This window comes from Giraffa tippelskirchi, chromosome X, assembly GCF_054371585.1.
Source record: "Giraffa tippelskirchi isolate mGirTip1 chromosome X, T2T-mGirTip1v1.2.pri, whole genome shotgun sequence".
Taxonomy (NCBI): Eukaryota; Metazoa; Chordata; class Mammalia; order Artiodactyla; family Giraffidae; genus Giraffa; species Giraffa tippelskirchi.
Window position 1 is genome coordinate 85,823,099 of NC_137289.1, and position 14,576 is coordinate 85,837,674.

The window sequence follows — 14,576 nt, forward strand, 5'->3', positions numbered from 1 at the left end:
AACAGCCTCCCTGACATCCTGTGTGTGCACCAAGTGTGGACAACTGAAATAGTCATCTGAGGTGTTTCGAAAATAAACCCCTGATAGCACTTTGCCTACGGTGACACATTCTCCGCTGCGGGGCGGACAGGGTCGCCGGGGGGCGGGGCGAGTCCGGGTGCCGCGCGCAGCTGCCGGGACGCTGCGGCGCCAACCCCGCCTCCCGCTTGCGTCTAGCGAGCGGTGGAGGCGGAGCCACGGCCGGTGACCTGCAGCTCTGGGCCGCTGCGGTCTTCAGTCTCGCTGAGTGGAGCGGAGGATGCTGGAGCCACTCGCAGAGGCCAGACCCGCTTAAGGGAGGCGGCGAGCGGCGCCAGAGGCACTTCGGCTGCGCGCTACAGTGCGGGAGGCACGCGCGGGCGCGGAGGAGTGGTGGCCCCCCGGAGGCCGCAGTGGCCTGGCACTCGGGCTTCCCACACTGAGGGCGGAGCTGCGTTGGCACTTCCTTTCTTGGAAGATCGTGGGCCCCTGTGGCACTCTGGCCAGTCCTCTGAGGGGATTGGAAACCCAGCGCGATGAGGAGTCGGAGTAACTCCGGGGTCCGGCTAGATGGCTATGCTAGGCTGGTGCATCAGACCATCCTGTGCCATCAGGTAAGTGAAGGGGTGTCGCCTGTGATCACCGAGGATGTGCAGTGTGATAAGATAACCTGGATGGAGACCCTGGGTGAACATGTGTGTGTGTGTGTGTGTGTAATTTGCAGGTTCTCCCGCCCCCTAGCTGGGGACGCCGTAAAGGATCCAGAAAGCAAAGAGGTGTTGGGACCAGAACCCGAATCAGGCACCATTAGCCAAGAGTCCTGAGTTAGAGCTTCTAAGCTCCCCTCCCCGTCCCCCGCGTCCCTCATATCACAGCTAGGTTCCAGGGGTCAGAGTTGTATGATGCTTTGAAGCTTGTTTATGGACACCGACCACGACCGGGCCCCAGGCCTGGGAGCCCACTCCTTCCCCTCCGCCGAAGAAAAAAGAAGTAGAGGAACTTTTAGCCATCTTTAGACTGTTGTGAAGATCTGAAGTACCGTGTGTATACTATTCATTATAGTTTTTCTACTCTTTTAATGCTGCTTTTTCATTGATAGTTCATTCTTTCTAACTGGAAAGTTGAAACATCTGCTTTCTTTTAAGAATTCCCACATTTCAGACTGGTAAGGCTTCAGCCAGCTCTTTCCCTATTCAAGATAGCATTTGCTTGCACTTGGTCAGAAGAGATTATAAAACTCAGGAGTGGGGACATAGAAGAAAAACCAAAGTCCCTCAGTACCCATTTGATACACTGTTTCCTCATATTAACACCCTATGGTTACCTGCCTGTCCCCTTTTTCTTGCCCTTACAGAACCCAGTGACTGGCTTACTTCCAGCCAGCTATGACCAGAAAGATGCCTGGGTCCGGGATAATGTGTACAGCATCTTGGCTGTGTGGGGTTTGGGCCTGGCCTATCGCAAGAATGCAGACCGAGATGAAGATAAGGCAAAAGCCTATGAACTGGAGCAGGTACTCAATAAAAATAACAAAACTCTGGAACTGGGCGGGGGAGGAGTGGCAGAGACAGAAGTAATTGTAGTCCACAGGAACTAAGAGAAGTGTTTTGCTTTTCTCCCTCCTTCTTCACCTTGCTGAAATTGCACTCCATAAAGCTTTCCTGTATTGTACTGATTTTTTTTTTTTTTTTTGCAATGGAAACTTGAAACTTGCTGATTCGCGGGGGAGGGCAGTCTGTTCTGTTACAGTGGCAAATCCTATCCTCAGATCTTTGCTAAAATTCGTAATCCTCTTTCCAAGTAAATGTATTTTCTGGTCTCCAGCATATTTATTCTCATTGAGAGGACTGTTTGGAAGCAGGTATCTACTATTTTACTTCCTTTCTGAAAAAGGTAGGTGGTATATATATGAGGGTATGGAGAAGGAAATGGCAACCCACTCCAGTATTCTTGCTTAGCGAATCCAAAGGACAGAGGAGCCTGGCAGGCTACAGTTCATGGCGTTGCAAGAATCTGACACAACTTAGCCACCACCACCACCACCATATGAGGGTAACTGATATAAATTAGCAGACTTTCCCAACTAGACACAAGTAAAGACTTTGTTGATTTTTATACCTTAAGCTGCTGTTTCAGAGTCTGTTGTGTGTCCTCACCCCCATATCCACCCCACCCCCTTGGGGTAAAATAAGATCAGATTCAGCAGATGCTTTTAAGCCAACTTTTAAGGCCTTCTCCTCAGTAAAAAAAATCCTCTGTAGAACTATTAATATTTAGAGACAGGATGCTGTGTCCTCTTGAATGACCAAGAAAGTAATATTCTGGACTACACATGGGACTCTTAATGTTAAGATACTCTGCTGTCAGTTGTAGGGTGTATGTGAATTCTTTTCCATTAGGGGAAAAGATTCTCTCCACATCAGCCATTTTCTCAAGAGCTCTCCCTCAAGTTAGGCAATCTGAACTCTGGTCTTCATCTGTAAATCAGAATATTGAGATTTGGTTGTTTTTAAGGACACTAACGTATTGGGGGGTTATAGTCCTCGGCAGTAGGAAAGAGTCACTGTGTTGTCCTCTACAATAGCAAGTACCTCTTATTCCCTCAAGCCATAATTGAGAGGTACTTCGATCCACTGAAAAAAAAGCTCTTGGAGTTTTTTCTCTAACCCAGGAAGTACAGATCAATATTTCTGTGACTTATAGAAAACATACATAACCATTGTGAGAATTTGGAAAATGTGGAGTGTTAAAAAAAATCTGTAATGCTACTGCCCTCCCCCATCCTATGCCCTACTCTGTTTTGCTATTTCGAACTCAGTATTTTGTTATGTTTTGCTAGAAATTTATATTAGTGGAACAATAACTAAGATTTTATACCTAGTATGATTTGACAGGTTTCTTTTTCCATACTGTTGGAAGAAATCTGTGTCTGACCGGTTATTCTGCAAAGCTGACGTTTTTCCTCATGTGTCCCAGGAAGAAAATATTTAACAGAAGAAGAGGGAAAAATGAACAAGAAGTTGTTCATTCTAAAATTTTAATGTTCTGTTAAGCAATTTTTCACACAGCACAAAAATATTTTCTATACCACCACAATGATAACCTTAGAATAACTAAAAAAAACATTATAGCAATAGGAAACATCTTTAAAAAAGAAACATTTCTCTGAGAATTTTAAAATTTCTGCAAACTTTTATTATGAATTAAAACAGATTGTATTATTAAGTCTCATTAATTTTTTTCCTCAAACCTGACTCAGTTAATTTAGACTGGGGATCAGAAAACCATCTCTGTAAAGGCCAGATAGTAAATATTTTTGTATTGTGGGTCATGTGTAGTCTCAACCCAACTACTCAGCTCTTCCACTACTATGCAAAAGCAACCAGAGACAATACATAAATGAATAAGCATGATTATGTTCCAAAAAGTTCTATTTACAAAAGCAGGCCATGAGCTAGATTTTCCCCAACTACACATGAATGGTTTTAAACTCTGACTGTGGATTGGAATGACTTGAGAAGCTTTTAAGAAATACCCTTACTGGACCTCACCCTAGAACAACTTAGATAAATCTCTGTAAGTGTAGCCCCAGGGGAATCGCTGTTAGAGAAAAAAAAACTGCCTTGTTAATTCTGAAGTGCAGCCAGGGATAATCACTGATCTATGGCTAATAAATGAGCATAAGTGAAATCAAATACAGTAAATTCATAGATTAAATTCCCATCTACTGTCAACTTTCCATTACTGTGTGGATTTTCCCAAACCACTGATTGTTAATCATTTCTACCCTTCTAACTCTTACCTAGGTTTCTCTCTGAGAAATAATGTCAAAGAACTAAGGAAAATTCTGGATGAAAGGGGGACAAGAACTTAGGTGACTATTCTTTCCTAGGTTGAGACTACAAGTATGTACATATATGTTTTTACAAATGCCGTTTCTCTTAGTCACACAGATATAAATTCACACCCATAAAAATAAATAGGCACACAAATAGAGTTAGCTCTTTGACTGCCCCCAACTGAAAAACTTCTTCCTCAGTTTTGTTCTCTTTGTGTAGTCTCTCATTTTTTTCTCATGGCTTTAACTGTTACCTTTATGAGAATGACTTCCAAAGCTTCATCTTTAACTTGAACCTCACTTCAGTTTCAATCGCAGATTTTCATTTGTCTTCTGGTCAGTTGCACCTGAATATATCATGGCTTCTCAAAATCAGCAGGTCTGATACCTCAGCTTCCCTACTAAAAACAAACAAAATAGACTACTAAACAACAGAAACTCACCAAATGTCCCTTTTTTCTTATTGGTGTCCTCATTCAACCAGTCACCTGGACAACCTTACTTCGAATATTTCCATAGTGTGTTCCACAGAACGCTAGATCAACTAAGTTTGGAGCTATGTTAAGCAGCAGGTTTCTTTACTCTGTAATTTCTCCAAGCCTTTAATATACTGATGTGCATTTTGAATCTAAGACAGGGATGTATTTTACAGTCTTTCTAGAATTTCCTGGACTAGTGCTGGTTTGATTCCTGGGTTGGGAAGTTCCCCTGGAGAAGGGATAGGCTACCCACTCCAGTATTCTTGGGCTTCCCTGGTGGCTCAGATGGTAAAGAATCCACATGCAGTGAGGGAGACCTGGGTTCGATCCCTGGGTTGGGAAGATCCCGTGGAGGAGGGCATGGCAACCCACTCCAGTATTCTTGCCTGGAGAATCCCCATGGACAGAGAAGCCTGGCGGGCTACAGTCCATGGGGTCGCAAAGAGTTGGACACGACTGAGCTGACTAAGCATGGCACAGTGTTCTATAGTGTTTGAAAAGTGCTTCCCTTATGGTGATTTTTGACTTGTCTCTTTTGCGTTTTGATACGTGAAGACCAAAGTCTGTTAATTCTTACATTTTTCTTGAATCCATCCCCTCCTTTCTATTCCCTGCTGCCTCAGCCTTAGTTTAAACCCTGATCACTTAACACTTTTGTCAAAACAACACATAAATTGTCTATTTTCATTCTCATCAAGCTTTCTGTAGCTCTTATTTCCCTACAAGTAAAATCCAAATGTTTTACTTGACAAGACTCTTTAGGGTTTGGTCAAGACTCTTTAGGGTTTGGTCCTAGGCTGCTTTTTCAATATTATATCATGCTGGTCCCCTGCATTCTACCCCCAGTTCCAGCCAGGTTGGTATCTTCATTACCCCTCTACCAGTTCCTTGCTAAAAGTGTCTGACATATGTGTAAAGAATTTTCATTGTGTGTGTGTGTGTGTTAGTCGCTCAGTTGTGTCTGACTCTTTGCAATCCCATGGACTTTAGCGTGCAGGCTCCTCTGTCCATGGAATTTTCCAGGCATGAATACTGGAATGGGTAGCCATTCCCTTCTCCAGGAGCTTTTTTCAACCCAGGGCTTGAATCCAATTTTCCTGCATTGTGGGCAGATTCTTCACCGTCTGAGCCACCAAGGAAGCCATTCCCATAATTACTAGTATTTTATTCCCCTAACATCCTGTGAGTTAAGTATCATTTTCCCTAATTTACAGGGGAAGGGACTGACATAGGGAGATGAAGTTGGCATTTGATGGTACCATGAATACTACCTGGGTCTTATGACTTCAGATTCGGTCCTTTTGAATTTTTCCTCCCTCCTCCAGGGAAGCCATAGACATTTCCATCTCCAAATTGTTTTATGAGCTGTTTCTTCACCTTTGAAGCCTAATGTCAATCCTACTTTTTCTGTGGTTCCTCTACTCATAGACTTCTCAGTTTTACAGTGATCACTTCTTTCTCAGGACTGTTTTCTTGGAACTTCTAAATCACTTATGGTCAATGCCATTCAATGTGTTCAGTTTTTCATTTAGTAAACTTTGTGTAATTGTTGTGTGCCAAGCCCTGGAATAGATATAAAAATTAAATGGACCAAAATGTTTATATTTAAATCTCAACTTTTTTATTTTTTAATTTGTAAATTTACAGAAAATATTAGAAACTGTAAAATAAGCATATTTGTATGTACTCTTTAAGATTCAGTAGTTTTTAACATTTTGTCATACTTGCATCCCCTCTATAAACATGTGCACATACAGGTGCACAGCTTTATTTTTTGGCGAGCCATTTGAGAGTTTCTTTCAGACATGAAATATGTATTTTTAAAAATACGGTCTGCTTAATACATTAATTTAAAAATTTATTTCTGACTCTGTCTGCCTCTTTTTCTTAAGAAGTTCATAGCCTAATTGGAGGCGGGGAGATGTATAAACACAGTTACAGCACATTAGGACAGATAATGTAGGTACTGTATATAGGAGATAAGTACAAAGTTCTGTGGGAACACACAGGCTGGAAAGTCTAACTTCCCTTGAACAAGGCAAGAAAGGATTCATAGAGGAGTTGGATTTTTAAGGATAAGCCAGAATTGTTACGTAGACTGTATTTGTAGTTTATGGTTTTTCTTTTTGTAGTTTCGTATTTTTTGAAAACATATCTGTCCTATCTCCCTTTTCTTTATGTTTTACAAAGCCTGATAGAGACTCATGTGTATCTGATTGTATTTATATCAGTCAGTTCACAAGCACATAGATCCATATCCTCAAAAAAAGATAGATTAGACAATGTCATTTAGTCTGGTTAGAAGCCCTGGTGTATGTATAACTGTGTATAATTAATGCCAACTAGTGCACCTGAATCAGGAAATGGACAGTTTAGGGGAATACAAAATATAGATACTTCCCTTCATTCTTAACCATTCCATGCTGCTTATTCATTTTATCCTGACTTGGAATTTGGAACTTGAGGACCAAAATGGCTGACAATGGCCATTCCAGGAGGACAAAAGTGGATGGCAATCAGGACTCCTCCACTGCATCTATAATTCCCCAGACTTATTTAAATTAAAGAAAATATTGATGGTAGTAGCAGGATTGGATAGTAAAGAGAGTTGAAAGAATAGGATAAAAATCTGTGAGTATGTAGTGACCTGTAGAAGAGAATTCAGAATCAAAGTCACCCCACAGAGTAAGCAGGCTGTGTTTAATACTGTCTAAAACAGTATAATAAAGGATAATCTCTTCCATTAGGATAAAAGTAATGAGAGAGATTTTCTTGTAGAGGTTGTATTGTTTCATTACTTTGTAACAAATGCTTCATGCTTTAAAGGGTGACAAGATCACACACTGCCTATTTGTTCTCTCTATCATTCTCTTTATTTCTTCCCTTGGACCATTGGTAGACAGAAATTACTTAAGGAAAGGAACTCTCCCAAGGAAACAATTTATTTTACCCTCGGTAAAAGATTGAAGAAAGAATTGAAACATAACTTAATAGGTTCTTATCTTTTTCATGCCTACAGCGTGTAGTCCCATTTGAATATTTTGCAGGAATAGCTGAATAGTGCAGCTCCTAAGTATTAGGTTAGTTTTCAGAGGTGTCGTGAAGTCACCTCTGAGACAACATTCCATGGAGTAACCTGCTTGTATTTCTTCTGGACTGTGGAACAGAAAGATTAAAGAAATGGAGAAGCTCTTTGATGCCTTATTCTTCCAAAACATACTGCCTATCCATGCCAGTGTTGATGGACCCTTCTAGTGTCATGTAGTATAACAAGTATATTGTTACTATACTATAATTAAATATACTTATTATATTATTACTATATTTATTATACTAACTAGTATAGTATAACTAATATCATATATTATTACTATACTATATTATAAATAAATACAATTATTGCTATATTATACCAACTAATATAGTATATAATTGGTAATCAGAATTTTGGAGTGTTATGATTAGAACACTAACTACTTTAGAAATTGTCAAGCCCTAGTAAGAGAAATAGTGATGACTTGAGACTTAAGTTTGGGCTTTTTTTTCAGGGCAAGAGGGTTGAGTTACACTAACAATTCTTGTTTACAGTTATTCTGAAGTTCATTTATTCTTTAAGGGAAATGTCCAGATAATATTTCTATGGACTCTTGAAGATAAGTCTTGGCTAGTTTAGAAAAAAATAAAATTGATGATGTTGGCTTTTCTAGGACATAGGATATATTTTAAATATCCTCATAGCGTTATGATTTTTGAGCCAACTTGCCCATTTTTTTTTCCAGGTGGAATGTCCTCTAACAGGATAGTTGACTTAGTTTTACACAAACCTGTTGGAGCTTGTATTTTTTTTAACTTGAAGGAGTCACCAACTGCAGGTTTTAGTTCCACTTTTAGCTGCAATCTGCTCTTCTGTGTACCTATAAAGTAAATGCCATGTAAATAGGAACCCAGGATAAGGTTACTTGTTCTCAAAAGGTCATGTACCAACTGCAGTTGCTGAGTAAGTGTTCCTGCATCTAGGGATGTTTATAACAGCTTGTTTCCATTTATTTCTGCAGAGTGTAGTGAAGCTGATGAGGGGACTACTGCACTGCATGATCAGACAGGTATGGCATTGTTAATGCACCCTCTCCAATAAAAGCACATGGTAATTTATATATATATACACATGTATATATGGTTTATTTTTTTTTCTATTTCAAAAATAGTACATACTAATTTTAGAAAACCTGTATAATTGAGGAAGGAAATGTCACCCAGAATCTCACCATCCAGTTACCACTAAAGTATTACCTTCCAGTCTTTTCCCCCTCCTCTACAAATGATTTCTTTTATATATTTCATCATTACTGTGCATGCAATTATGTATATTGAATAAAAAGTGATGCAGGTCTCTAAGTTCTCCTCTGAAACCCTTGAGATCAAATAAATTTTATAATTCAGAATTTTTCAGATTTTAAAAGGTAGCACAGTATATATATACCATATATTATGTTATGCCCTCAGAAAATCCAGACATCACTCTATAATCAGAAACATTAGTCTCTCTATAGAAAAACATGCATTTTTCACAATAAGTGGAATAAATAAAAACTCCAAATAGCCCCATGTTAGTTTGAATCAGATGTTGCCACCAAATGAATTTTGGCACAAAACTTAGGGGGAAAACCTTTTGGAAATGTTTTAGATTTTAGAATTGGAGATAAGGGGCCAAGAACTTATATCTTCTAGAATTAATTTGCACTTTCCTGATCTTGAGTCAAGTTGAGCATCCTTTCATGTGTGAGTTGAAAATTTGTACTTCCTCTTTTATTAATTGCCTTTTAGGTCCTTTGCCTCTTTCTCTTTCGGGCTGTCACTATCTTGCCTATTTGAGGAGTTCCTCTCCATGATGGATATTAATCCTTTGTCACATGCACTGCAAATATATTTAGCAGTGTCTGGTTTATCTTTTGGGTTTGCTTATGATATTTTTCCCATTCTAAAGTGTCTTATTAAAAGAAAGTATTTTACTTTTATCCTAGGAGTTCTTTACACGTTATACTCATTGACTCTGAACTGATTCTCTTGAGCCTAAGAATACATTTTATTAGAAGGAGAAATTGAGGTCCAGATTAATAAATGACCATCCTGAGGCACACAAAAAGTCTAAAGTAAAAAGAAATCAAGTCCAGACTTCTGAACTTGATCAGTGATCTCTCTACTGGATTGTTTCACGCCCATGATTTTTTTCATTCTTTGCTACTTTTAAATTTTTTTGGATTTTAGATATTTGTATTTTCCACCTTACCAAATAGGTTTAAAGTCACTAATTTCTTGGACTATATTTAAAGATATGATAGTTACTATTATATATCAGATGCACACATAATCAAATTGAAATTTCAGGAAAGAAGTCTTTCATTTGTCCCTTGCACAGTGTTTCTTTTCTGCCCTTGGTTCCAGCTTTCTTTCATGTCTTTTCTTTGTCATTCCATGAGTCTCTCCCCAGCTCCTTTTATTACTCCTTCAAAATATATCTTCTTGGTTCTACTTTCCCTCAAAATGTCTACCTTTGTTTCAGGAACAAATGTATCTTTTTTACAACTCAATTATCTCTTACTAAGCTGTTCTCACTCAGTCTCTCTGCATCTCAGTTTTTATCTATGAAATGGCAAAACAACCATCTGAAGAGTGAAAGAGAGGTGATGAATAGGAAATAGCTGAGTTCGATGGATATTATTTTCTAATTGTTTAAATTGAAAAACAATGACAGCAGGGGGAAAGGGATAACAATGCATTTTAAATAGTCACAGTTGCCTAAAGGCCGAATGGAGTGATATATGTCAGAGTACAATGAAGTATGGCATATGGATTGATTTTCCTGCATACCCTTCTTTTTACTGTTTCTGTTTTCTTCAGGTGGATAAAGTAGAATCCTTCAAGTATAGTCAGAGTACCAAGGATAGCCTCCATGCCAAGTACAACACCAAAACCTGTGCCACTGTAGTGGGTGATGATCAGTGGGGACACCTGCAGTTGGATGCTACCTCTGTGTACCTGCTCTTCTTAGCACAAATGACTGCCTCAGGTCAGTACAAGGACAGAAATACTGGGAATCACTGTAGTGTGGAGCACTTGCCCTGGCACATGTGGCTTCTCCAAAGGTGTTGTCCAGAAAACAACATAGATGTTTACACTGCTCAAAGATACACATTGGAAATATAATATTTTGCAAATTTTATACAGGGAAACTCTCTAAGGTGTAGTTAGCACAAGTATGGACTACTCATTAATATATATTTTTAATTGAGAACCAGGAAATCTGGGATTTTCTTTAGACAAGTATTTTTATCTTTTATTAATCCTCAGATACTATAAAACGGGAAAGAAGGACTAAGGTTTATTGCTTGTTAGTATTAACATCACCTATTTTGTACTACTTTTTATGAATGTATTATAAACAAGGCATCTGTCTATAGGCATCTAATTTATATTAAGAGAATTAACTTTGGAATCAGAATTCAATGTTTTCTATTATTGAATAACATACCCTGTTCAGATGGCTTTTTAAATCATTTTAGATGTTTTACTAGAAAAGGAAATTATAACATCCAGCATAATTTCCTTTTATTTCTCTTAAATTAGGGGGACTAAGGAATCTGATTACATTCAGTTTATAAATTAAATAGGACTTTACCAGATCTTCCTGAGTAAATGCATGTACTTCTCACAATACCACATCTTTGACATTTCCGTTTCTTTATCTTTCTATCTGATTACAGAGCTCTTTTGTACTAAGGGCATTCAGGGTGAGAATTACCCTAGAATACTTTTCTCTTTTCTTGTAGAAATAAATAATTGGTGACAAAGCCTCCTTTTTTTCTCCCCTCTAGAACAACACACATCCCGGAGATTGAATAACCTTTTCTTAAAATTATGTCTACTCACATACTCCTTTCTTTTGGAGGGGAAATTCCTCCCTGAATAAATGTATCTTTTAGGTAGGTTTGAGTGGCTCAGACGGTAAAGAATCTGCCAGCAATGCAGGTGACCCGGTTTCGATGCCTGGGTCAGGAAGATCCCCTGGAGAAGGGAATAGCTACCTACTCCAGTTTTCTTGCCTGGAGATTCCCATGGACAGAGGATCCTGGTGGGCTACAGTCCATGGTATTGCAAAGAGCTGGACACAACTGAGTGACTAACACTTTCACTTTTCACTTAGGTAGATTTTATTTAATTTATTTAAGTAGAATGGTAACTATAATTCCATTTCTAATATTCTTCTAATACCAACTCTGGAGTGTTTTTCTACAAAGCAGTGTCTAAATATCCCTTGTGGTTTTTCATTTTGAGCCCCAAAGGGAAGCAGAAATATACTAAAGAGGTTTATAACAGACCATTCATTCAACAAAAATTTGTTGATTCCTGACTTAACGTGTGATTTTCAACACCATGAGCTGACTTTGATAGGTACTTGGAATAAGGTAGATATTTGATCAAGCAAGTCTTTGTGGAATAAGTTGAAATAAGTAGAAACTCACAAGCCAAAAAAGGGAAGGAAATAGCAATGACTATAGCATAGAAGTTTGAAATGTACTGACCAACAAGGTAAGGCTAGATATATTCCTTGGTTAGAGTGTAGGATAGATCTGGAAAAATGGCAAATAATGGAGCTAAAAACTTGGGCCTAACTGTTTAAGAGCCTGTGTACCATGCTTGGGTTTCCCAAGTGGCTCAGTGGTAAAGAATCCACCTACCAATGCAGGAGACACAGGTTTGCTGCCTGGTCCAGGAAGATCCCACATGCTGTGGAGCAGCTAAGCCCAGGAGCCACAACTGCTGCAGCCCTCACACCCTAGAGCCCATGCTCTGCAACAAGAGAAGCTACTGCAATGAGAAGTCTGTGCACTGCAACTAGAGAGAAGCCCCCGTTCTCTGCAAGAAGAGAAAAGCCTGCACAGCAGCAAAGACCCAGCACAGCCAAAAATAAATAAATAAAAATTATTTTTTAAAAAGATAGAGGACTAGTTAGAACTTTAGTAAAAATACTTTAGGCAAGAAATGATGTAGAATTTATGTAAGGCAGTTGTTTTGAGGATAAAAAAAAAAAGAGTTGCCAGAGATAATTGAGATGTAAAATATGAAAGATCTTTATGTAAAATTTAGCAATTCTCTGAACATTTTTGAATTCTTAAAAATCTCAGCTTTGGTTAAAGGAGAGGCTTAGACAGAAGCTGATTGCAACTTAGACGATAGTGGCAGAGGAGCTCCATAGACCCTCTCCCCAGCAAAATAACCATAAACGGTGAAAATTAATTTTAGAAAACCAAACATTTAAAGTCACTGGAGATTGTCCTAAGGGTACACAGCAAATGGAGAAACATTTATTCAAAGATATCTAAATCTTAGCAGTAAGAAAGTATAGCATTTGGGCCACAACCTATTCCTTCCCCTGCCCCAAACTCACCATGACAGAAGCACTATTTGAAGTGAATGCAGCCAGGAATACAAGGCTCCCTCCCCACTCCCCACCCCAGCTCTCAGTCTAAGGCTGTGATATCTCCCCGAGAGAGAGGTAGGTTACCAGCACTTCTTACTCTCCCCAGCTCTGTGTTGCAGAATTTCTAATCCAGTCAAGAATGACTTAGAGGTTTAGAACTCCCTTTCTATCCCCCAGTCCCACTAATGGAGTGGATGCTTAACCACAGGCAGAGCAGACCAAGAATACTAGGCCTGGCCCACCTTTCTAGTAGCATGGATGGTAGGGCAGGCCATAAGAACAGAAAACTCCATAGCTCCTCCCAAGAGAACTGATTTTTGGAACAGAATGTGGAAAAGTTCAAGACTAAGGGCACTCTCAGAAACAATGAAGATTTTGGTTCTAAGAAATTAAGAGGAGTCTGATAACTCAATAATATGAGCAACAAGCTAACCTGTAGACTAGCCAGCTGTTTTAACAGAGAACCAAGGAAAGAGAGAGCTAAAAAGAGCCCTCCTAGGATTAGAATAACTGTCAAAGACTGGCATCAAAGACTACATGAAATGGGACCTGAATTTAATTGAATGAAACGGTCAACAATTTATGCCTCAGGGCCTTGTACAATATAATAGAACAATTAATTGACAGTTAGTGGAGATTAACATCTGATACCAACAGAGACAGATCACAGATCCCTTCTCAGCCTTATGGCTAAGATCAAGTGTAATGGATCACAGAAAGAGACAAGTTGCTAAAACTAAAACCACTATCTTCCTGGGGTGACAGTGTACATATCCAGGGCAGCACCCTCTGAGGAACAACTTCAGAGGCTGCATACTATGGGGTAAATAAATTTCACTGAAATAATCCATATCACTAAACAAATAAACAGGTAACAATTCCCATAAGGGAAACTATCAATATCTATATGTTATCTATAATATCTGGTTTTCAGCAAAAATTTATGAGGCATGCAAAGAACCGGGAAAGCCTGAGCCAACAGAAGAAAAAGCAGGTGGTAGAAGCTGCCTTTGAGAGGAAACATATGTTGAATTTAGGGAAAAAAGACTTCAAAGCAGTTACTATAAAAGTGTCCAGAAAGCTAAAGAACACCATGCTTAAAGAAATAAAGGAATATATGATTATTGCATTTCATCAAATAGAGAATTTCAATAAAGAGATAAAAATGAACCAAATGGAAAGTTGAAAAATATAGTAACTGAAATGAAAGACCCATTTTGTTGTTGTTTAGTCACTAAGTCATGTCCAACTCTTTTCGACTCCATTGACTGTAGCCCGCCAGATTTCTCTGTCCTTGGAATTTCCCAGGCAAGAATACTAGAGTGGGTTACCATTTCCTACTCCAGGGGTCTTCCTGACCCAGGGATTGAACCCACATCTCCTGCTTGGCAGGTGGATTTTTGCCACTGAGCCACCTGGGAAGCCCAAAAGACTCACTCAGTTCAGTTCAGTTCAATCGTTCAGTCGTGTCTGACTCTTTGAAACCCCATGGACTGCAGCATGCCAGGCTTCCCTGTCCATCACCAACTCCCAGAGCTTGCTTAAACTCATGTCCATCAAGTCAGTGATGCCATCCAACCATCTCATCCTCTGTCGTCCCCTTTTCCTCCCACCTTCAATCTTTCCCAGCATCAGGGTCTTTTCCAGTGAGTCAGTTCTTCATGTCAGGTGGCCAAAGTATTGGAGCTTCAGCTTCAGCATCAGTCCTTCCAATGAATATTCAGGACTGATTTCCTTTAGGATTGATTGGTTGGATCTCCTT

At 39.3% G+C, this 14,576-nt stretch overlaps 1 protein-coding gene across 18 annotated transcripts in view; it reads left to right on the plus strand.

The window, feature by feature from the left end:
• The first annotated feature begins 236 nt into the window (after positions 1-236).
• Positions 237-14,576, plus strand: part of PHKA1 (phosphorylase kinase regulatory subunit alpha 1) — a 164,507-nt gene continuing 150,167 nt past the window's right edge. For all 18 annotated transcript variants that reach the window (XM_081566944.1, XM_081566933.1, XM_081566941.1 and 15 more), the window contains exons 1-4: positions 237-632; positions 1,373-1,531; positions 8,391-8,438; positions 10,234-10,402. In XM_081566944.1, coding sequence (XP_081423070.1) covers positions 555-632; positions 1,373-1,531; positions 8,391-8,438; positions 10,234-10,402 — 454 coding nt within the window. In that variant the 5' untranslated portion in view covers positions 237-554. The remainder of the gene's footprint in view (positions 633-1,372; positions 1,532-8,390; positions 8,439-10,233; positions 10,403-14,576) is intronic.